The sequence below is a fragment of the Eptatretus burgeri genome, chromosome 11 (genome assembly GCF_056783735.1).
Source record: "Eptatretus burgeri isolate ZD-2024b chromosome 11, Ebu_testis_v1, whole genome shotgun sequence".
Lineage (NCBI taxonomy): Eukaryota > Metazoa > Chordata > Myxini > Myxiniformes > Myxinidae > Eptatretus > Eptatretus burgeri.
The window spans coordinates 8,870,595-8,895,751 of NC_140971.1; the positions used below are offsets into that span (position 1 = coordinate 8,870,595).

Sequence of the window (25,157 nt, forward strand, 5' to 3'; positions counted from 1 at the left end):
TGCATTGGGAACTTCAAGTCCCATTTGAAGAACCGTCTTGTCTCAGTCGGGATGACCGCATTTGTGGTCACTCCTGGAAACTGACCACGCTTGTGGCCTGCTGCATGAGGGGAGCAGTCTTCTGAACTCACCGACTGGTTAACGTGTGGAATGGACTTGACAAAGGTGTTCAATCTCTGTCTTTTCTGGTTTTCATCAATGATCTCTCCGACTCTTTGGAAAATCCTATTTACCTCTTTACTGATGACTTCACTCTCTGCCATACCATCTGTCATCTCTCTGATCAGCAAGTAGCAGCCTCTTCACTCTGCAGATCTGGATAAAATCACAGGCTGGTCCAACATGTGGAACATGTCTTTCAATCATGATAAATCTCACACTCTCACTATGTCCCTCTGAAAGGACCGTTTAGAACCCCCCCACCCCCCCATCTACTTTCTCAACAATCCTCTTGAAGAAGTCCTATCATTCAAGCTTCTGGGTCTCACTATCTGCCATGATCTTTCCTGAGAAAGCCACATTTCCAACCTGACCTCCAAAACTCGTCGCCGACTGTGGATCCTCCATCATGCAAAGTCCTTCGTTGGTACACCTGAGCTCCTGACCACATACAAAGCTTTCATACACAGCCTGATGGAGTCCTGCTGTCCCCTCTCGGCTGGTGCTCCTGCCTCTCACCTTTCTCACATTCACGCTGTGGAAACCAAGGCATTTAGGATCATTGCCATCTCCCACGATGAGGCTGAGTCTTTCGGTCTCCCACTCTCTCACCACAGGCAGGTCGGTGGTCTTTCTATCTTCTACCACCGCCTCTCCGGCCTCGCCTCCCCCTGCTCTGTCTGTGATATGCTCCCCACCCCCATATTTCTGCAGGGTGCTCAAGGTCCACCAGCATCCTCCTTCTGGTAAAACTACCAAAATCAAGAATCAATGCTTACCTTCTTCTTTCATTCCTCTTTTTCCCCAACTTTGGAACAAACTCCCACACACTCTTCAATCCCACTTTTCCCTCCAGGCATTCAAAACAGCTCTTGTTTTCCCCAATCACCACAATCTCTGGTTTTATGCATCTACAACAACAACGGCACCGTCCCTCACTCAACCCGGTCGCCATTGCCCACGAAGTTTTGGCGGAGCGTGGGCAGAGCCTCCATCGCCTCAGATCGAGGCTCCGCCCCGAGGAAGGGCATGGACCGTTTCCTCCAGCCAATGAGCGAAGGGCGAGCATCGCACGCGCGCCCCAGCCAATGGGAGGCCAGCGCGCCGAAAGCTCCGACGGAGCCTCTTCGGGGGGCGGGCCTTCGAGAAGCCTTGACACACCCCCCGAGACGCCTCGTCCAATCAGGAGGATGACCACCTCAGGGGTGGCCCCGCCCAGCCAGATGGGATGTTCGCCCCTCGTCCAATCCGGAGGCGAGTCCCTCAGAGCGGTTCCCTCGACCCGCGGGGGAGGGGAAGGATAAGAGTAGGTGGGAGCCGTCGAGAAAGAAGGAGAAAGAGAAGAAGCCTCGTCTTGCCTGATGGCGTTGTCGTCGACCCGCGGGTGCTCGTCTCGTCTGGTCTGTTCCCGTGCTGGCTGGCATCCGTCGTTCCTGGTCCCTGGTGCTTGGTGCGGAGACGATGGTGCGGGTTCGAGTCCCTCCCTGAACAAGCTCAGCTCGACCAGACCGCACCAGGCGGACAGGTGAAAGAATAGGCCACTTCCCTCAGCTCGCCTTTCCCTCCCGAGCTGAAGGGCCAAATAAAGGCTGCGTGGGCTGAAGGGCCAAATAAAGCAAAAGCATGGTGAATGGTGACGTCACGGAGAGGAAAATCTGAGAGGAAAATGCGAACCTCCTCACGCAGTTCAAACAGTCTGGTTAAAACTTTCCCCCGTGATAGCCATCTGACCTCTGTGTGAAATAGTAGAGATTCGTGTTCCGATCCCATTTCCTGTCAGAGTGTGGCAAACAGTCTGGTATTCACTGGACGGGATTTGATGAAGTTCACCACTTTAATTGCTGTTTGGAGAACATTGCGGAGTTGTGGCTCGAGGTTCTTCCTGGCGAGGGCTTCTCTGCGAAAAATGCAATGAGTGAATTTGACATGCGGCGCCACTTCCAAAACTTTAGCTTTCAGTCCCCTTCTTGTCCCCTGCATGGCGCCAGCTCCATCTGTACACACAGAGATGCAATTTTCCCAACTTAGCCCCTCCTCACGCATTTTACTGTCAAGTTTGTTAAAAATGTCGCAACCAGTGCAAGTTCCTTCAAGTGTCGAGCAAAACAACATATCCTCGTACATTTTCCCCTCGTAGCTGTATCTTGCAAAAACAAGTAACTGTGCATCACTGGAAACATCTGTTGTTTCGTCAATTTGGAGGGAAAATCTTCCACTTTTCTTCACTCGTTCAATGAGCTGCTCTTTAATGTCGTTGGCCATTTCACCAATGCGCCTCGCCATTGTGTCATTAGACAGTGGAATAGTCTCAAGTGTGCTAGCTATTTTTTTCACCATGCATAGCTCTGGTCATTGCAATCGCTGCTGGACGGATCAGGCTCTCTGCAATAGTATGGGGCTTTTTGGATTGAGCAACCAGGTATGCCACTTCATATGAAGCCAACAGGGCTTTGACGGGGATTGTAGAGTGCTCACGTACAGTCGTCTTTTGGCTCTGTAGTTCTCCCTCCTTACGACGAAAAAAATCTAATGGTTTGTCAATGGAGGATGGGTGTTTGGTTTGTAAATGTCTCTTCAATTTCACTGGTTTCAAGCTTTCGTGAGCAAGCACTTCTGAACACAGAACACACTGTGGATATTCCACTTCATTTTTGGCTAGGCATGTGAATCCGTACTGCAGAAAGTCAGTCTGATATTTCCGACGCTTGTTGGAGGCAAAATCTGCCACCGGCGCCTTACGTTTTTCAGTTGAACTTGTAACAGTTGGCCCACCTTCACATGTGTCGTCTTGGTCCGCATCTTGAGCTGGCAGACATTTTTTGACAAGCCACCGATCCATATTCAGCCACCTTGCAGTAGTTAGCTCGCACTAACATTGACTTTCAGCACCCGCCACTGTGCTGCACGCGTGTACACACACACGCACTCGCGCGCGCACGCACACACACACACACACACACACACACACACACACACACACACACACACACACACACACACACACACACACACACACACACACACACACACACTAATTTCACTTGCTGCTCAAAGCTGTTTCATAATGACTACATTATAACATTGGTATGGGAGATATAATTGAAAAATAATTTTCAAAAAATATTTATGAATTTCTTTATTGTTTATTTGTTTTGACAACCTTCCCACGACCCCTGAAAACAATCTCGCGACCCCCAGGTTGAGAACCATTGCGCTAAAGGACCCGTGACCTTTCGGAGTTGTCCAAGAATCACGACCTAAATTCCGGGTGTTCGGTGGGAGACGACTCTACTGCTCCACCTCATGGTCGTTTATTGCCACCGAACTCCGGCCCACAACAATATCACTTTCGCATGCAAGTCTGCTCCTTTTCTTTGTTTTGATGTCCAGCAGTTTCAAAAATGCATGCTCACAGAGATACGTTGTAACGAACGGCATGAGGATCTCAAGGGCAATTTTAGCGATGAGAGGATACCCTTCCATTTGGCGGCACCAAAACGTTGAGAGCGTTGTTGTGCCGAAGAGTTGTTGTTGAGTCTGGCTCTGCTGAAGTTCGATGAGGTCGTCGAGGTATTGATTGTTGACATCTGCCGTTGCAATGCCAAAAGTAAATGGCTGTCTCACCCATGCTGGGTGTTGTGCTTGGTCAGGGAAATATCCATCGAATGACTTTCCCAGCTCATCCAAGTGCATGGCAATTGCTTGCTTCAGTTCCCTTGGTATAGCAGTGCCTCCAACTTCAGAATCATCTTCAATTCCGCTCACGCACTCGTCCAGTAGTGGAAAATTCGCAAAGTTGTCCTTCTCTGTTCGCCACCTCCACAACGGTAACTTCTTTCTGAAAGCGCTCAGCTTTTCTTCAGCTTCGATGACATTCACTCCACCGCCCTGCATCTGGCAATTGAGATGGTTGAGTGCGTCGAAGATGTCAGCCATGTACGCCAATTCTCGGATGAACTTTGATTCTTCGAAATGAGTTGAATGGCGATGCTGGTGCTCTCGCAGAAACAGGACTAATTCTACACGCAAGGCAAAAACGCGCCTCAGTACCTTCCCTCGTGATAACCACCGAACGTTAGAGTGGTATAGAAGGACTTCAAATTCAGAGCCGATTTCATTGCACAGCTCTTTGAAGATGCGATGATTCAGAGCACTGTTTTGCACGTTATTCACAGTTTCAACGACGATTTTCAGAACATCGGCCAGTTCTGGAGGCAAAGTTTTTGATGCCAGCGCGTGTCTATGCAGGACACAGTGCGTGACGATGACGTGTGGTGCATCGGCCTTCACCAGCGCTCCAAAACCGGAGTTGCGCCCCAGCATGGCTGGAGTCCCGTCCGAGCAAACTGCAGACACCATGTTCCACGAATGACCGTTGCTTCTGAATAAGTCGTCCACAAGTTTCTTCACGTCAGCTGCTTTAGTCGTTGTTGTGAGAGACTTGCAGAACAGAAACTCTTCCGTGATCTCATCTCCCTTGACATAACGCACAAATACGATGAGCTGGCTCAAATTAGAAACGTCTGTGGTCTCGTCGAGTTGAAGGCTGAATTTTGTTGGACTTGCAACTACCTGGGCGAGGATATCATCCCTCATGTCGTCGATTCTGCTGCTGATGGTGTCATTTGAGAGTGGAACAAGAGACAACTTTTCTTCAGCAGCTTTTCCAAGCATGATGTTGGCCATCTTCAATGCAGCCGGTTTGATGAGAGTTTCGCCAACGGTGTGTGGTTTGCCCTGTTTGGCGATTAGATACGCAACTTCATACAAGGCACTGAAGATCGGTTTGTCAATTGGAATGAAGTTGTGAGCGGGCAAAGCAGCCCTTGTGTCGAATCGAGCTCTTTGGAATTTGAATTGATCTAGTGTTGCGTCCTTGTACTGTCCCTCGCTGTACAATTTTATGAAGTGTTCCCATAATTTCGCTGGTACAAGGCTGGAATTGCTCAACTTCACATAGCAAAGCATGCATTGAGGATGTTGAGTTCGTCCTGCTCCATGGTATACGTGAACCCATACCGCACGTAATCCTCTGACAATTTCCTTTTCTTACTTGACATCCTGATCCTGAAAAAAATAAGAAAGAAATAAAATTAAGGTAGACTGACCGCAAATAAAAGCAAAATTGCAATGTATTTCGGAGGGCTTTCATCGAACCCCTGAGACTGGCTCACCGAACCCCTGGGGTTCGGTTGAACCCAGGTTAAGAACCACTGCATTAGGAGATCTGTGGAAGGGAGAGGGATGGGGTGGGGAACATGGGGTATACAAGATGGACATTACAGGGACTTTCAGGAAGGCAGGGAATTTGAAAGAGGTGGGCTTGGCATGGATTAACGAGGGAAGTAAAGATCAAGGATTGGGATGGGGGATGATAAGAGGTGGCGGTGAACAGCTGTTTTGAATGCCTGGAGGGAAGAATGGGATTGAATAGAGTGAGGGAGTTTATTCCAAAGATGGGGAAAAAGAGGAATGAAAGAGTGAAGGTGAGCAGTGATTCGTGATTTTGGAAGTTTTACCAGAAGGGGGTTGTTGGCGGACCTTGAGCGCCCTGTGGAAATGTGGTGGGGACAAATCGCAGAGAGAACAGGGGGGGGGGGCAAGGCTGGAGAGGACATGGTGGAAGACAGAAAGACCACTGAACTGCCTGCGGTGAGAGAGAGTGAGAGGCCCAAGGACTCAGCCTCATCGCGGGAGATGCCAATGATCCGAAATGCCTTGGTTTCCACAGTGTGAAGCCGAGAAAGGTGGGAGACAGGAGCACCAGCTCAGAGGGGAGAGCAGTACTCCATCAGGCTGCGGACGAAAGCTTTGTAAGTGGTCAGGAGCTCAGGTGGGTCGAGGAAGGACTTTGCACGACGGAGGATTCCCAGTTGGCGACTGGCTTTGGAGGCGAGGTTTGAAATGTGGCTTTCCCAGGAAAGATCAAGGCAGATCCTAAGACCCAGAAGCTTGAAAGAAAGGACTTCTTCCAGAGGATTATTGAGAAAGTGGATGGGGGGTTTTCTAAACGGTTCTTTCGTAGAGACATAGTGAGAGTGTGAGATTTGTCTGGATTGAAAGACATGTTCCACGTGTTGGACCAGTTTGTGATTTTATCCAGATCTGCAGTGAGCGAAGAAGCTCCTGCTTGCTGGTCTGATAGATGACAGATGTTACGGCAAAGGATGGAGTCATCAGCAAAGAGATAAAGAGGATTTTCCAGAGAGTCTGAGAGATCATTGATGAAAACCAGAAAAAGAACAGGGTCCAGAACGCTACCTTGAGGAACTCCAGCCTGGACAGGAAGAGGGGATGAAAGAACTCCATTTAGGGCCACATGTTGGCTGCGACAGGAGAGGAAGTTTGTGAGCCATGAGTGGAGATGGCCTTGGATACCATAGGAAGAGAGTTTGGTGAGCAGGGCAGGGTGCCAGACCGTGTCAAAAGCATGCTATATGTCGAGGGATGTGGGACTGATTTCATGTCCAGCATTGAGGAACTCCATCCATTGTTGAGAGAGCAGAAGCAGCATATCCAGGGGAGAGTGACCTGGTCTGAAACCAAATTGATGATCGGAAATCAAGCCATTGGAGAAGAGGAAGGATTTGATGTCCGAAGCGATGATGGATTCCATAATCTTGCTGATGATTGGAAGAAGGCTGATTGGTCTGATCTGAAAAATATGAATTTGCACCTTTTTTATGCAGGGCAGTAATGCTTGCTGATTTCCAAGCAGATGGCAGATGACCTTGAGCAAATGAGAGGGTGAGCAAGAGCAGAGGAGCAGGTTTTTAGGACACGTGGGCTGATGCCGTCTGGACCGGTTGCAGAATCTGAATGGAGGTTTGACAGCAAGCTGTCCACCTTGTCCGGAGAAAAGGACGCAGAGTCCAGGGACAGTTGGGTGCGACTGGGTAAGGTGGGTACGTAGAGCGATGGGTTTTGGACACAATATTTCGATGCAAACACCGAGTTTAGGCATTCAGCCTTTTCATGTGCAGTATCAGCAATGCGGCCATTTGAGGTAAGGGAAGGTATGGAGGGGGAACATACATCAGAAACAGATTTGATTGGATGCCACCAGAATTTGGAGGAGGGAGAGAGGTTTGAGAGTTCAGACTTGAGTTCGAAAGATGTTGTTTTCTGGCTCTCCTGAGGGTAGACACACACTTGTTCTGAGCTTTATGGAAGGAACTGATATTACCCTCAGTTGGGTTTGCTTTCCATGAGGCAAAGGGAAGTTGTTTCAGGACAACTGCCTCGCCACAAGCTTCAGTGAACCATGGGCGGGAGGAAGGGTAGGACAACTGAAGACAAGAAGAAATAAATCTGTGCATGAGGGAGAGCAAGCTTCTTTGAAAGAATTCCCAGGATGAGTTGATATTGGAGAAAGTAGCGAGGGGAGACCAGTCGAGATGTTTGATGGCTGCTTGGAGACCCTGTCAGTCAGCTTGAGTGAAATGCCAGACTCGAAAGAGGTGAGGTGGTTCTCTGATAACAGCTGATAACATTTAAAAGGAGTTTAGACAGACTGCTGTTTCAACAATGATAAGACCACATAGGGTGCTGCCCTTCTGTCCTTCCTGACCTGATTATCTTCAAAAGGCTTGTTTTAATTCATCCAAACACCCAATTTTCATTCTTGCACTCCCTTGGAGTTCCCATGGTGTGCATGCAAAGTTTCAGGCTGCTCGGTTTCATGGTTTTGGAGTTTATGGAGGGCACACACACACACACACACACACACACACACGCACGCGCACGCGCACGCACGCACACACGCACACACACACACACACACACACACACACACACACACACACACACACACACACACACACACACACACACACACACACACACACACACACACACACACACACACACAGTCATTTTTTCATTGATTTTATGAGTAGCCAACTGTACAATTAACTGTGTGTGTGTGTGTGTGTGTGTGTGTGTGTGTGTGTGTGTGTGTGTGTGTGTGTGTGTGTGTGTGTGTGTGTGTGTGTGTGTGTGTGTGTGTGTGTGTCCGTGAGTATGCACATGTTCACCTTGTAAATTCCCGGCTTTCCATTAAACTCTTATTTTGTTGCACTTGTGATATCATCTCCCTGTTTTGATCCAATTTTGTTCTTTCCTCCATCCCTTCACATGAAGGTTATACTCTTACTTACATCCTCTCATGAAGGTTGTACTCTTACTTACATCCTCTCATGAAGGTTGTACTCTTACTTACATCCTCTCATGAAGGTTGTACTCTTACTTACATCCTCTCATGAAGGTTGTACTCTTACTTACATCCTCTCATGAAGGTTGTACTCTTACTTACATCCTCTCATGAAGGTTGTACTCTTACTTACATCCTCTCATGAAGGTTGTACTCTTACTTACATCCTCTCATGAAGGTTGTACTCTTACTTACATCCTCTCATGAAGGTTGTACTCTTACTTACATCCTCTCATGAAGGTTGTACTCTTACTTACATCCTCTCATGAAGGTTGTACTCTTACTTACATCCTCTCATGAAGGTTATACTCTTACTTACATCCTCTCATGAAGGTTGTACTCTTACTTGCATCCTCTCATGAAGGTTGTACTCTCACTTCCATCCTCTCATGAAGGTTGTACTCTTACTTGCATCCTCTGATGAAGGTTGTATTCTTACTTACATCCTCTCATGAAGGTTCTACCCTTACTTGCATCCTCTCATGAAGGTTGTACTCTTATTTGCATCCTCTCATGAAGGTTCTACCCTTATTTACATCCTTTCATGAAGGTTGTACTCTTACTTACACCCTCTCATGAAGGTTATCCTCTTACTTAATTGTCTCTTTGCCCTAAATCACCTCTTTCTTCGATGAGCCTTGATCTCCCATTTATAACAAAATAAATTTTTCTTTCCACCTCGTTGGCCATGAACTTTCATCGTTATCTATAATTTTATTATCTTACCCCCTGTTATAATGTTACGGATTTGGAAACCTTGTGCACACAAACAGCCAGAGTCCCCGTAGTTCAGTTATTTCGATAAGTATGTGTTTATAGTTAGAATCCATCCCCTTTGTCTAATGGGAATATCATGTGTGTGCTGTGGGTTATTTTTTTAGTTAGGTTTTTACAACAACTACAACTACAACATCCTCAACAACGCCACTGTCTCGCACTCAACCCGGTCACCATTGCCCACGTATTTTTGGTTGAAGGCGTGGGCGGAGCCTCTATCTCCTCAGATCGAGGCTCCACCCCAAGGCAGGGCATGAACGTTTCCTCCAGCCAATGAGCGGAGGGCGAGCACGATGCAAGCCCCAGCCAATCGGGAGGCCGCCAAGAGTGGCCTGACAACCGACCGTCCAATCAGGAGGCGAGTGGCGAAGGAAGAAACCCCTCCCACCTCAAGCGATGGAGGAGTGGGCGGTGGTCGGGAGACAGAGTGATCGTGGCGACTGCAGAATGGTTGTCGACGAGGGTTTGGCAGACGGAAGGATCTTGGCGATTGCGGCGCGGTCTGTGGTCGAGGCTGAGCGTTCTGCAGGATCGTGGCGATTGTGGAGTGGTCTGCGGTGCTTTGAAGGGCAAGTCTGGTGGTCGAGCAGCCAGGATCCTAAGCCGTGGACTTCGGGTCGCGGATTCGAGGCCCACCATGGTGGTGCGGGTCAGTGTGACTGCACGAGGTGGGACAGGTACCCCAGCCCAGCTCGACCGACTAAAGACCCACGGGGTCCAGTTTCTTTTGGGTGGGTGTGTGTGTGTGTCCGTCTGTGGGCCCCATCGTAAAGTAGAACTGTTTAAAAATGTTTTCCTTTCATTGTACATTGCCTGCCTTTTATTCGGATAACTCTGTTCTGTGTCCCCCTGCCAGATTATTGTTATAAATAAACCCCTGTTAAATGCGCTAGCTCGGTTTCTGCGCTTTCCTTCATTGGCCCATTAGTCCTGCAGCGTAGTCTGATATTTCAGATCAATTGTTCAAATTTGCATAAAAGCACCAAAATTGGTACTCATGTAGAATAATGTATTCCGAATAATTCTAGATATGGAGCCACCCGAGATTGTGCCTTGGTCAGCTTCGGCGACCATTTTCCAAAATGGCCGCCATTCTACTTTCGCGAAATTGGCTATATGCTCTTATTTTCTTCTTGTATTGGTGGTAGATACAAGGAAAGTGTAAAATTCAGTAAATTGACCATGAAAAGGCGTATTCAAATATTATGAGCCAGTATTTTCAGGAAAAAAGCCATTATTTGATTTGTAAATTGCTGCTCTCCTGAAACTTTTCGCTGAAAAGTACCCATTATTGCCTGGAGAACAAGAGTCAAATGATATTCATCACATTCAATGGGTTTGGAATCAACAAACATTGCATTATAGATTACATACTTTACTCTATTTTGAAAAGGGAACTGATAATCGTGATAATGACAAACTCAGAAAATGTAGTCAAATTATTGCACACTTCACTTTGAAGCAGCTACGGTTTACTGTCTACTACCATCCTACCAGGACACATGGTACACGCATACATCAGTCTAGTACAATATGAGTTTCTGAGCTCAAGTGTACTGGCTCTGGATCGAGAAGTCAACACTTTTACAAGCAATGCGACTTTGCATTTGCACATACTAAAGGCCCGGTCACACCTTGCCGTTTTAGCCAGCGATGGCAACGTATTAAAATGTATGTAAAACGCTGGCTTACGTTGAACTTTTGATGTTTTTTTTTAAAGATTCAGACGTATTCATAGCGACTTGGTCTTATGTATAACGCATTGGTAACGGACACAGAACGTTTCGTTGTGTTATAGATAACTTATACCAACGAATGCTGAACCTGTTGTCGGCTTACACAACCGATGCCCAACGATCGTCTAACTTAGGCATAGCGCGTTGCACGCATCGCCGACGATGTCGTGACGTAGCCTATTAAAAGGCTGACGCACAACGATTCGAATCATAACTGCCGTAGAAATGGAAGTGACAACATCGCGGTCACACCTTGGCGATCTTGCCAGCGTATGCCGACCTAAGAAAAATGTGTCTAAAACGTTGGGGCACATCAAATACGGTATGAGTAAGTTTGGTATACGTGAGAAGAACGCTAAAGTACGCTATCTTACGTCGTAGTAAGTAGAGTACGTCAAGAAATTTTAAACATGTTCAAAATTTTTGGACGTACTCGGCGTATGACACACGTTCCGCATGCGATGGGGATAAGTTTTACACACGATATGTGGACGCTTACACACGTCCACAAAGAATACTTATAAGCTACTCATAAGTCGAAACACGTCGCGGTAATGTCTTTTTTACGCGAAACATATTTCTAACTTATGTTTGACGTGCTTTGAACCAATTCTTTACGTAGTCCCAACACACATTGACGTATGTAGACGTATTCCAATGACGTCTTCCGGTCGACACACAAAAAAAAAATGAACGTGTTTCTAGCTTACAACTGCCATATAAAGACGTGTTCCCAGCAGTTTTGGGAATTGGTATATAAAAATGCTGCTCATAAAAGGGGAACCCAACAGTGTTTTCGAGTCCTTTTTGAGTCGATGTCCATGTCAGCAGTAACAGTATCAGTATTAGTATTAGTATTAGTAGTAGTTTGTTCATGTTGGCAGTAGTAGGTGAGTGTGAGGGGGAGGGTGTGGGTTATGATGGATCGTCCTTGCGTCCGCGTGTCCACGGGTAGGAGACATCTTTTCACCATTGTTCGAAGTTCTTCGCGGCTATTTTTTTATGGGGCTTTTTCAACAATGAGCTATAGCTTGTTTTTACGATCTAGGTCTATTCATAATGGGTTGGACAAATGCACAATGAACTAATAATGTGCATAGAGCGCTTTGATTACTTATAGATACGATATACCAACGAATAATTATCGTGAAGCCGGCGTTCACAAACTATGCCCAACGATAGCCTAACTTATCCATATCGTGCGGCAGTTTATCTTTGCCGGTGACGTAGGGTTTGCTATTCATAGGCTGCCACTCAACGATTTAAATGGCTGCATCTCCACTATTGAAAGTAGACGCTTGCGCTCAACAATTGGATTTTTTTTACACTCAACGACTTTTAAACGGTACCACTCAGCTATTTTCATTGTTTACAATGAACGATTTAAATTGCTGTCACTCGCCTTTGTTTTTTGACGCTGGGGTTTTGAAATTTGAAGCGTTTCTTCTGAACGTGTTAAAACGCTCAAACTCGACTATTTTAAATAGACGCTGCTGATGGACAATTGGAATCATAGCCAAGCTAGACATCAAAGTGTGAACATCCTCGTCATGCCGAAGAAAAGTTTGAAGAATGCTGCAAATAAGTGTCCTGGCCGTGGCCGTGGACGCTGAAGCAAGGACGATCCATTATACCGACGTCTTTCAGCCTATGAGTAACTTAAAAGTAACGTCTGTCGATGTGTGGCAACGATCGCGTAACGTGCCAACAACACGTTAATCATAGGTTTAAAATAAGTTTCGGGTACGCTAAACATTACCTCGGCGTGTCTCAACTTATGATTAACTTGCATGTAGCATGTGTTGACGTCTGTTAACGATCGCAGACCGTGCATACAACTTGTGGCCAGCGTAGCGGAACGTGTGAGTCATACGCCGGCATACGTCGTGAAATTTCAAGCATGAAAAAATTTGAGGACAACCAAAAAGTACAACGTTTAAAGCCAGCGTACAACGACGTATGGCAGTGTTTTTCAGCGTGCTCTCAATGTTGTCAAAACTTACCCATAACGTATTCAACGTGTGCCAGCGTTTTAGAAAAAATATTCAAAAATCGGCATACGTTTGCTAAAACGTCAAGGTGTGACCGGGCCTTAAGCTAGGCCGATATCTCGGTCTGTGTCTACTGCGTCTGTCTATTGGTATTCTCCTTCACAAGCACACGGTTTCTACAGCCTTTTTTGCAGCCGCACGACACCAGTTCGAAGCAGCTTTTTGAAGGCTCAGGGAGTGTGGTCCACAGCGGTTCGTAGGACCCATCCTCTGTTTGCCGCCAGCCCCAGCTTGTTGGTGATGGAAGCACGGGTTGAGGGACCAAGACCTGCCCCCAGACATAGTCACCCTGGAAGACGTATCTCTTCACATGCTGTTCCAAAGCATCGTAGGTAGGTGGCATGTGCTGGACGGAGTTTCTCTTGGCGAAGAGTTTCTTTCTGGCCTCGTTGACGTCCGTATATGGACTGGTGCGGTCATAGAGGAGCACCACAAACCATTCAATGCAGTGCATTGTGTCATCCTGGATGTTGACTGGCGTGGTGGTCAGAGTCACAAGAGAATCTGTCAGTTCTGGAAACGAATTCCATGTGGCCCAGGCAGATTTCTTCCCATGCCCCACGAATGCTGATACCGTGTCACATCCGGTCATGGCGTGGAAGACAGGGAGGGCACGTGCCTTCTGTGGACCGAGGGAGGCAGCTATTTCATGGGCAGGGATGTAGCGGTAGTTCTTGCCTGTCCCAAAGGCAATCCAGAGTTCATCCACGCATGGTAGTGCCTGGGCTACCATCACCGCCAAGACGACGACGTCGGTGTCTACGGTTCGAACTTGAATCCGACGGTGGTCATGTTCTGCAGCATGGGCCACATGTAGCATGATGCGAATGTCCGCCTCTTCTTGACCGCATGGAGCCAGAGAGCTTTCATCTTCCTGCCTTGGAAGGCAAATGACTGCTTCACCATCAGTGACTACGAGCTCCTTTGCCTCATCATGGAAGGACTGCACCAGCACATCGGACAGGAAGGTGAAGAGCTCCACCTTGTTTGCGTCGACACGTAGGAAACTCTGTCAGTTTCCTGGTATGGTTGCGGTGCTCAACACGCACCGTCGCACCCCTTTTCCTCATTTCTCCCTTGTCGCCGTCTTCAAGGAGCCATCTTTGTAGCTATCCCAAACGAGGTCGAGACGTGAAGCACGACGCAGCTGCCCCTCGACGTATGGGATGAAGACTTAGTGGGCATATTCTTCAAATGTCTTGGCAGTGCCAGGCTTTAACATCTGCACGATGACGGCGCCGTCAAGGACAACAGAAGTGACAGCAGGTGCATCAGACCTGAGCTTCAGCAACGCCTTCAAGGCACACCAGCAAGTCGCTTTTGCTACCCAGGTGTAGCTTACCTGCATCAGATAACGCGGGAGGGCATGCTTGATTTTCATGACGGAAGAACTCGTCCAGGTTCCCATCGCGTATCTGGCAGCCTATGTAGAGCCTTGCAAATATGGCCATACCATTCTTCACAGATGCTTCCTTTCCTTTGGGTGCTTTTGGTCTTCTGTCTGTTCCGAAGAGGGGGAGTTTGTTCCTCTTTATAGGTTCGTCAATAGTCTTGGTTCTGTCGATGAATCCTTTGAGTATGCCTGAAACTGTTCTTGTCCAATCTGCTTGGCAGTGCGAACTGTTTCAATCACTGCAGGATCGGCAATCTCCTTGGTGTCTAGGACCAGCAAATCTGGAGTATCCTCCTCGAAGGGATTCCCCAGCTCTTCAATGACAGCCACAAGTGATTGTACATCTTTGGCAAATGCTTCCTGTATATGTGGTGTTTCTTCATGGTGATGTGTCTCTTCATTGGCATTTGGATGCATGTTCGCCTCCTCAAACTCCATGATCACTCTGGCCACCTCAGGTCCGGCGACCATCCAGCGCCTCAGAGCACTGGGATTGTCCGTCAGGCCAACGGCACCTCCGTCACCCTTGACACGGGCATTGTTTTGTTCGTGCGCTTGGTCAAGAGGAATTGCTGAGAATGCCGTCTTGGTCTTTTGCACTGTGAAGTGGCCTGTCTTGAACTCATTGTAGATCTCTGGGTGCTGTTGTGGAAGTTCTGTCATGTCACGCAGATGGACCGGTATCCACCGGACATAGTTTATATGGTCCAGCGCGAAGAACCATGGGACTATCTCGGTGAGAGCATCCAGGTACATGATGAAATCTCGCTCTCTCAGAGATTGCACGTTGATTAGTCCCCAATACAATGGTTGGAAATATAATAAATCAACACAAATGACATTTGTATTGTTTTCCTTTGTAAATGCACATCACATGGAGTATTTATCACCTCTGAGAAACATACAAAGAGAATAACAATGACAGATATCCCATGTTGTTAAAGTAGAATGGTGGCCATTTTGGAAAATGGCCACCAAAGCTGACAAGGCAAAATCTCGAGTGGCTCCATATCCAGAATTGTTCAGAATACATTAGTCAACATATGTACCAATTTTGGTGCTTTTATGAAAAGTCGAACAATTGGTTTTCTATGCTGCAGTACTATAGCAAGGTGCATATTGAGAACTAGTAAGGCCGTTCGGGCCGTAAATTGTTCATTTGGACCGACGGATCTTGGTAATCCTCGCTTGGTTTACACCCGGATCGGGCTCGGTAAATGGTCCGTTCCGCTCGAGGTCCGTCGAGGGTGTGGTTTTCCCTGGTAGCAAGACTGCGTGGGTACTTAGGTATCTTGAAATTAGGCAATTAACCCTACCCCACGCAGTCAAGGTATTGGCATCCATGGTCCGCTAAGGGACCCTTGACCTTTGGAGTTATCCAAGGGTCACGACCTAAATTCCGGGTGTTCGGTGGGAGACTACTACACTGCTCCACCGAGTGGTCGTTTATCGCCACCGAACCCCGGCCCACAACAAATTGGTGTTCAGGAGTGCGATTCAGCCCCTCCTTCTCCGTAGAGAAATTAACGGGATTCTGATCAGGGGTGAACAGAGTAAACCCCTCCCCCCGTTCCCTCCAAATTACGAGCGTCAAAATTGTTCTCAAATACGCCTCATGCCGGGCCAAAATGAGCTGGAGCAGGTGGGTTTAGAGGTAGGTTTAGACTTTAGAGGAACCGAGGGCCCAGGACGAAACCCCCATGCAAGAACTTTCCCCGCAGCCAAACCCAGAAGGGGTATTGGGAGTCGCAAGGGTGACGTATGATATGATTCCCCCCCCAATTCCTGTCGGGTCTGCGACCGATTGTGGCAGATCGGCTCCGCTAGAGCCATCGGGCATCGAACAATTAATACAGATGATGCAAGCGATGGAAAACAAGATGGATGCGAGTGCGCAAAACTTAAAGAACAAAATAATAGCGAGCGCACAAAACATAAGGGGTGATGTACAAGTGATGAACGGCAGAATGGATGCAGGCATGCAAGCATGGAGAGAGGATAGGCGGGCGATGGATTGGAAAATGGCGCCTGCACGTGGGGAAACGACCGAGTCGAGGGGGAGTGTGGAGGTTGTCCGGCCCGCAATGGAGATGGGTGAGGTCGGGATGACGAGAGATGCCACCACAATTGGTGTGGAGACGTGTAAAACGAGACACAAGGGGGCGACGGAAAAATTAAAAGAGGCGAAAAGCCAGGAATTAACGGAAATAATAAAGGAGGTGACGGAGACGCAGAAAATAGAAGAGACACGGGAGATAGATCAGGTGACGAAGATGCAGAAATCGAAAGAGAAGAAAATACATGAAATAAAAGACGAGCACACACAGGTAGAGATATAGGTGGACAATGGGGTTGAGCTGGTGGAATGTATCGTGACCTGGTGCGAACACCAGGATAGCCTCCCTCATGAACAGGGGGAGATGGTAAGCTCCCTCGAAGCAGATCACGACCAGGTGAGTCCCGTCGGGCCGTGTGAGGTCGAGCGGGTGTATGATATGTACGGATCCATGCAGAGTTTTTGGGGGGGGGGGGGTAGAGACCTCGGGACCCCTTGTAGTAATACGAATCCCCGATGTGATTGTCCCAGAATGTGTGTTGTAATGTGTGAGCAGTACGTGTGAAATAGCATACGTGAGTGCGTGCATGGGAATGGTACGTGGACCGACCCAGACGGTGGACGGGTTTACTTTGGAAATCACGCCGGCTCCGCGGACCGTTGCGTCCAAGGTCCGTTCCTCGTTTTCGGAGCGGCCTGGGCGAGCGTGTCTAAGGAAGCCGGTGCGTGAACGTCCCACGTTTTGGAAGAGACCGTCTCGTGGACGGTTAAAATGGCGACTACGGAGTGAATTTAGAACGCACGTGGCCCATCTGAGCACGTGCACGGAGGCCGACGTGCTGCGCGGAGCGAGCCTCGGCGGCATCATGGTAAGCCTCGTGGGTTTCGTGTGCGAAGTGAACCTCGCGAAGTGGGCCGGGTGCGAGTGACGTCATCCGCGGCACGAAAGCCGGGTAACGAGCATGCGGTTTACATGGAGAACACCGCGAAAGTGAGCACTTGTTGCAATTGGCAGGGCAACGATAAGGCCCCAGGTATCGTCCGACGGAAGGGACGAACGAGCGAGTCGCAGACCGCCGCCCTGGCGGTGTAAAAAAAGAAAACAAGCCGGTAGGCGGCCATGGGTCGCTGAGAATCCGATGACCTTTGACCCCTGATCTGAGTTAATCTAGTACTAAGTACTTACGAAATTGCAATCGAATCGGTTAACCCGTGTATGAGCAAGGGGGCTTTCAATGGTCATTTTGCCCGAACAATGCACTCATTGACCTTTGACCCCTGACTTAGCTGAGATAGGTCAATATGTCCTGAAGCAAAGTTGTAGTACCCATTGAGTACTCTGTACCTATGAACTTTCATTCGTATCGGTTAACCCGTGTAGGAGCAAGGGGGATTTGAATGGTCATTTTTCCCGAAAAATGCACTCATTGACCTTTGACCCCTGACCTAGCCGAGATAGGTCAATATGTCCTGAGGCAAAGTTGTAGTACTCATTGAGTACCATGAACCTGCAAAGTTTCATTTGTATCGATGCACTCACCTGGTCATGAGGGGGCCTTCAATATTCACCAATTTTCCCGCATACCCTAATTGTAGGGGGCGCTGCGGGTAAAGTATTCCATATATCACAAAAACCGGAATATATTTGATAGAGCATCACCTGTAGCTCATTCGTGCCAAATTTCATAACCCTATGTGGGATAATGGCTTTCGGAATTGATTTCGCGTGAACGGTACCAATTTTGAAGGTTTTTTGTTTGTTGCTAGGGAACCAAAGAGCCCCTAGCAACCATCACAATTTCCAAAGCACTAGGTCATAAGATGTCCCTACCACCCGAGTTTGGTCAAAATCGGCCCACGTTTACTCCCAATTATGCTGATGACAAACGAACAAACACAGAATTACTGACAATAAGGGTCACCTACTTTGGTGACCCAAAAAAGAGCCTTGCTAAAAGTACATGGCCCTGACCAGGATGTGGCAAGCATCCTTGCTTGGGCATAGGAGCAATAGTTTAGTGGGAAGGGTTTAGCGTAGATAGACCGGCCTCATGGGGCATGAACAGTTCCTCATGGGGTCCATAGAACGAGTTAGAGGGAATGGTAGGTTAGATTTAGAAATGGATTTTGGGAGACACAGACAGACATGGAATGTGTAGTGGGGACATAGATTAGTAGTAGAGTTAAATGGTACGTGCATTAGAATAAAGGATGACAAGGGGCACAAGCTAGTTAGTGGGGACGTAGCTCGCAGAGTGTGAGTGTGTGTGGAGAAAAAAAAATCGAGAAAGGTACATGATGAATGAGTATGGGTCAGGGAGCCCGAGTGTGTGAGTGGAGTGAATGGGGAATGCATGGTGCGAATGAATGAGTGGGGGGAGGAGTAAATCCCACCCAAGGGAACCCAGGATCAGTGTAATGTTAGTTAGTGGGTTAGTCAAATTTACCAAAAGGAGGTCACTCTGTTGGTGGTGTACGAAGGCATGATATCTTTTTGAAAGGGTGCAGGAGTCCATTGACCGGCTAGGAGCATGGCTGTGGAAAGGTGACTATTGAGTAGTATTGAGTAGGCACCGGACTAGTCGGCCAGAGTAGGCCATGGGTCCAAGGGACCGGAATAGTGTACTGGGCACGTGTGGCCCATCGGAAACGGGACCCGGAGCACCAAAATGCCACGTGGGAATGGAAGGGGGGCAATGCCAGGAAGGGCACCCCCCCCCCCCGCATTCTTAGGGAGCAGGTAGGCTCGGAGGCAGCCTCAGGGCCCGGGGGTGCCATAGTTAAAGTTCGGCAGATGGAAGTCCCTGCCAGTTGAGCCACGCTGCCCAGCCACGAAATTGTGCAAGGGCACGAGAGAAAATTTGCGGGCAGGGCTCAAATTGATAATGGACACCAACACAGGCGACGGGAATCATGGATTCCAGAACCAATAGTTTAAAGAGACAGGCATGTTGAAAAGCCCCGGGGATAGTTTATAGTGTAATAAATGCTAGGTTAGTTAGAAAAAAAATGTACCCCTTCGCACCATCCATCCCTTCGCTCTCTGTAGGCCGCTGGACTCACTTTGGGAAGATTGCTGAATTATGAGTAGGTTATCCTGAGGCTTCGTTGGGCCTCGAGACAGGACACTAGTCTCTCCCTTATTCCCCTCCAAAAAGGATCTTAGGGGTTGGGAGTAGGCTAGGTTGACAGGATAAATTAGCCAGACAAAGGCGATAGAAGGGTTAGTGACAAGCAATTGTGGAGAAGAAAAAGAAAAAGGGGGGAAGTCTAAATTTTGTTGTTGCATACGAAGGGAGTGGGTATGGACAGAGACAGGCAAAGGCAATAGGTTGGGGGGAGACAGTAGGGTAGGTCCGAGCCCGTTTTCGGAGCGGTCGGCACCACCGCACTCCCTCCACACAACCTCACGGGACCATACCAGAGGCCGGCCAGCTACATATGCTGATCTGTTTGTGCTGCACTTGCTGGTAAGCACTTGCCTTGCCATGCCTCACTTGCCTGCATTTGCCTTGACCCCATGCCTGCTCGCCCTTGTTTTGCATTGCCCCTGTGTCATCATCCTCAACCATGTGTGCCAGGATCTCCTTCAGTGTGTTTTGCAAGGACTGCCCTGCAGGCAGCCACACCATGAGGACTGCATTGTGCAGCCCGTGCACCCATCTCTGTGTGTTTTGCACCAATGACTTTTTTTTCTTTCTTCCTTCCACAGATAACAGGTCGTGGGCCATGGTTAGTGTAAATAGGTAAGTTAGAAATGTAAATAAGTTTTGCAACACACCTGTGTGTTTGTTTTAGTGCCGGCAATTCAGTTAAGTTGTCTGAGTGAGTTTGATAGTTTAGTTACGCAGCGCACGAGGTTATTTATTTTTGGGACATGTATACAAATGTCGCACTCAGGGATCTATGGGGAAATCGTACTCGGGGGAAAAACTTACATCTGCATGGCACACGAAAATTTGACGACTCGGGACGAGCCTGTAAAAAGGGGAGGGGGTAGTGTTACGGATTTGGAAACCTTTTGCATACAAACAGCCAGAGTCCCCGTAGTTCAGTTATTTCAATAAGTATGTGTTTATAGTTCGAATCCATCCCCTTTGTCTAATGGGAATTTCGTGTGTGCGCTGTGGGTTATTTTTTTTTTTACAACAAAAAAGGTTTTTACAACAACTACAACTACAACATCCTCAACAACAACAACTACACAACGCCACTGTCTCGCACTCAACCCGGTCGCCATTGCCCACGTGTTTTTGGCTAAAGGCGTGGAGATCGAGGCTCCGCCCCAAGGCAGGGCATGGACGTTTCCTCCAGCCAATGAGCGGAGGGCGAGCACGACACGCACGCCCCAACCAATCGGGAGGCTGCCACGAGTCGCCTGCAAACCGACCGTCCAATCAGGAGGCGAGTTGCGAAGGAAGAAACCCCTCCCACCTCAAGAGATAGAGGAGTGGTCGGTGGTGGAGAGACAGAGTGATCGTGGCGAATGCAGAGTGGTTGTCGACGAGGGTTCGGCAGACGGTAGGACCGTGGCGATTGTGGTGCGGTCTGTGGTCGTGGCTGAGTGTTCTGCAGGATCGTGGCGATTGTGGAGTGGTCTGCGGTCCTTTGGAGGGCAAGGCTGGTGGTTGAGCAGCCAGGATCCTAAGCCGTGGACTTCGGGTTCATTGCCCGAAGTATTTGCCCACTGTGGTGGTTCGGGTCGGTGTGACCGCACGAGGCAGGACAGGTTTCCCAGCCCGGCTCGACCGGCTCAAAACCCACGGCGTCCAGTTTCTTTTGGGTGTGTGTGTGTGTGTCCGTGGGCCCCATCGTTAAGTAGAACTGTTAAGTGTTTTCCTTTCATTGTACATTGCCTGCCTTTTTTTCGGATAACTGTGCTCTGTGTCCCCCTCCCCGATTATTGTTATAAATAAACCCCTGTTAAATGTGCCTGCTCGTTTTCAGTGCTTTCCTTCATTGGCCTAGTAAAGCCGGTCGTGTCGTAAATTGTTCATTTGGACTGACGGATCTTGGTAATCCCCGCTCGGTTTACACCCAGATCGGGCTCGGTAAACGGTCCGTTCCGCCCGAGGTCCGTCGAGGGTGTGGTTTACCCTGGTAGCAAGACTGCGTGGGTACTTAAGTATATTGAAATTAAGCAATTAACCCTACCCCACGCGGTCAAGGTATTGGCGTCCACGGTCCGCTAAGGGACCCATGACCTTTGGAGTTGTCCAAGGGTCACGACCTAAATTCCGGGTGTTCGGTGGGAGACGACTCCACTGCTCCACCTAGTGGTCGTTTATCGCCACCGAACCCCGGCCCACAACAATATTTTCGATGTTAACCCCCCACACCCCCCCCCGCCACACCTCTTTCACTCCTGTCTCCAACATCCTGTTCACTAATCATGATCCATATTGACCACCAGGTTGACCCAACACCCCACCATGAAGTTGTGAACTACCGAGAAAAGTGTAACTGTCAGTCTGTCCGTCATTGTCTGAAGAGTATAGACTACAGAGATTATAAGGGATTATTGGATTCGCTATATATACTAGATATCCCTTATTGTCGGGTTTTGTGTGTGTGTGTGTGTGTGTCTGCAACGCGAGGCTCCACAGCACGAACCAGCGAACTGATTTCGATGAAATTTTGCCAACATGTGCAATATGTGCTTGGTATGTGCGCGTTTGAATTTCGTTGCCTAGCAACCACCCGTTGCTGTGCAGTGGCCGAAAAACCACGTACAGTATTTTCAATACTTGTCCTTCAGTTTTGAATGTAGAGAAATGAGACTTCGGAATTAAACACTTCGAGATATTTAGAAAATTTTACTTGAGCCAATTTTTGATTGAGGTTTTATTTTTCAAATGGTAGTCCTTCAAAAATCGGGTGTCTATTTCCCGTCATTTTTATGAGGGGCTTAGGAAAGTGGGTGGAGCTTAGGGAAAGTGGACGTGGTTGATGAAAAGTGGGAGTGACGTAGGAAAGTGGGAGTGGTGTAGGAAAGTGGGCATGGCTTATGAAAAGTGGGCGTGGCTTATGAAAAATATTGTGTGGCTCAGGAGGTGTGGTCAAACAAGAGCATTGAGAGAAGTTTATCAGGTTTTGTGTGTGTGTGTGTGTGTGTGTGTGTGTGTGTGTGTGTGTGTGTGTGTGTGTGTGTGTGTGTGTGTGTGTGTGTGTGTGTGTGTGTCTGCAATGCGAGGCTCCACAGCACAAACCAGCAAACCGATTATTTTTCAAATGGTAGTCCTTCAAAAATAGGGTGTCTATTTACCGTCATTTTTTATGAGGAGTGCCAGTTGGCAAAATACACAATAGGAAAAATCTTGCCAGGCAGAGGAACAATTGTATGTGAACCAATACGTCTTGGCAATGAATCTTTGTCGGTGGATCGATCAGAATGAAAAGCATCGTATCCAGCGCTCCGATCCGAGCAGATCCCTCGTTGCCTACCTGCTTGCAAGAGTAGAAACGATCCACACACTGTACCTCTTCCATGAGCCGGTGATCTGTTTAGTAGTTCCAGTCTCTCTCCCTATCGAGTGCAGCCTATGACTGCTGGTTGCATCATTGGTTGGGACGCGGCTATGTCGCTGATGCAGTGTCCCCTTACCAGTACACGTGCTCATTTTTGTGGTGCTGGTGCATTGGAAGGATGACAGGCTGAGTCAACCTCCTGGTGTATTAATTCAGCGGCCAACGGGGCTTGAACTCAAGACCCGAGGATCCCAAGCTGCCACCCGAACCACGAAGCCAACACCAGGCTTGGAAGTTCCGTGAATCAGCCGATAAGTAACTCTTTAAATTTGAACCCCAAACTTGTCCTGTTTGAGCTGTTCTCGTGTCCATGATGGAATATGATTTATCTCAAAACATCTCATTATCAACATAAAAACAACAACAACGATCACCACCACCACGGGCAACTCCACCACTTCACGAACTACTAACCCGACAGGTGTGAACCGTGGGGCGGTATTTGTGGGGAGGAAGTGAAATTGAAATTTCACTTCCTCGGAAAGTCCCTTGTGGTGAAGTCATTCGGGCAAATCCCTTCGGTTCGTCTCATCGAGTCCCTCTCCGGTTTTCCCGAGGAAGGTTTTCTCAATCCCAAAGACCCGGAGAGTCCTTCCCAGTCCGAGGGAAATCCATTCATGACCAGAATCTCCGACTCCGATCGGTGCAGGATCAACAGAAGGATCATTAGTGGGTGAATCTGTGTCCCCGTCTCGGTAAGATGTCTGTGTCTGTCTCTCTCTCTCTCTCTCTCTCTCTCTCTCTCTCTCTCTCTCTCTCTCTCTCTCTCTCTCTCTCTCTCTCTCTCTCTCTCTCTCTCTCTCTCTCTCTCTCTCTCTCTCTCTCTCTCTCTCTCTCTCTCTCTCTCTCTCTCTCTCTCTCTCTCTCTCTCTCTCTCTCTCTCTCTCTCTCTCTCTCTCTCTCTCTCTCTCTCTCTCTCTCTCTCTCTCTCTCTCTCTCTCTCTCTCTCTCTCTCTCTCTCTCTCTCTCTCTCTCTCTCTCTCTCTCTCTCTCTCTCTCTCTCTCTCTCTCTCTCTCTCTCTCTCTCTCTCTCTCTCTCTCTCTCTCTCTCTCTCTCTCTCTCTCTCTATCTCTCTATCTCTCTATCTCTCTATCTCTCTATCTCTCTATCTCTCTATCTCTCTATCTCTCTATCTCTCTATCTCTCTATCTCTCTATCTCTCTATCTCTCTATCTCTCTATCTCTCTATCTCTCTATCTCTCTATCCTGATTTTGACCCTTTCTCTTTCTTCCTTGTTTGGTTTTGTGGGACCAATGCGGTTAATAATGGACCCTGAATGTGAGCCCCCCCCCCACGGGGGTAATTCACGGACCCCGAACGTGTTCTGTACTGTGTGTCCGGATCTCACTGAGAGCTTGGGATTAACTTTACAAAAAGTAAATAATTCTAAGTGATCTGTTTGGGGAGAGAGGAAGATGGTTTGAGTGTGCACCCTGAGTTGTGTGTACACAGGACTGTGTATATCTATAAGTGGAGCACACATAGGAGGGAGGGAGAGAGGGAGAGGGAGAGGGATAGGGAGACTGAGAAGAACTTCATCGGGTTCCTTCCTTTGACACAATGATTCACATTTGTTTCCTCTTTTATTTGTTTTCCTTGGGAACCTTGTAATTGGGTTACCATGGTGACTGAGAAAACAAACACTTTGATTTTAGTAAATCAGAAGTGTTATGTTGAGTTGATCTGCAAGAATAATTGAGATTCAGATCCTCAATAAAGAGGGGGGTGAGGGGGTTAAAGTTATTAATTGATAATCGTCCAGAAACAATTACCCCTTTGATTGTTTCTTTTTTAAACGAATAACAAAGAAAACACACAAACTTCAAATGATTGTGAGGATTTCACAACACTTTGTAATTTAAACATGAACCCTCATCAGTAAATGTCCATCCATGATTTACACAGATTGAAAAACTTAACTCATCATTACAAATGTATATGACAACAAATATTCTTCCCCCCCCCCCAAAAACCACACTGAGCATGGTTTAGTTTGTCCCCACATGATTTGTCCAAAACATGACAGTTTACATTTACCATCCAATCGACATGGCGCCATCATCTCTTCAAGCCCCGATTTATTCGTTCTTCTTGCAGTTCATGTGATTTTAACTCACCTGGGCTTTCGTCAGGTGAGCTTATGGGATCGAGCAGTGTTCGTACGTGGGTGAGTGAGTGAGTGAGAGTGTGAGTGAGTGTGTGAGTGAGTGATTGAGTGAGTGATTCAGTAAGTGAGTGAGTGA

At 48.0% G+C, this 25,157-nt stretch overlaps 2 protein-coding genes across 3 annotated transcripts in view; one reads left to right on the forward strand and one right to left on the reverse strand.

The window, feature by feature from the left end:
* The first annotated feature begins 1,485 nt into the window (after nt 1-1,485).
* LOC147016459 (uncharacterized) overlaps nt 1,486-25,157 on the forward strand; it is a 428,934-nt gene continuing 405,262 nt past the window's right edge. Inside the window, exon 1 of one of the 2 annotated variants that reach the window (XM_085845134.1) lies at nt 1,486-1,684. The gene's annotated coding sequence lies outside the window, so the exon portion shown is untranslated. Of the gene's footprint in view, nt 1,685-23,401; nt 23,608-25,157 lie in introns of those variants that run through there. The other variant, XM_085845133.1, reaches the window with a different exon arrangement.
* Nucleotides 3,055-23,418, reverse strand: LOC147016460 (protein FAM200C-like). Its single transcript, XM_085845138.1, has 2 exons — nt 23,327-23,418; nt 3,055-5,226 (listed from the first exon to the last, which is right to left on the reverse strand). The coding sequence occupies exon 2, from the start codon at nt 5,125-5,127 to the stop codon at nt 3,448-3,450; it is 1,680 nt and encodes a 559-aa protein (XP_085701264.1). The 5' UTR covers nt 5,128-5,226; nt 23,327-23,418; the 3' UTR covers nt 3,055-3,447.

Bases quoted from the DNA above. Each gene is read 5' to 3' on its own strand.
- LOC147016460 (XM_085845138.1), bottom strand. From the start codon at position 5,127: ATGCTTTGCTATGTGAAGTTGAGCAATTCCAGCCTTGTACCAGCGAAA.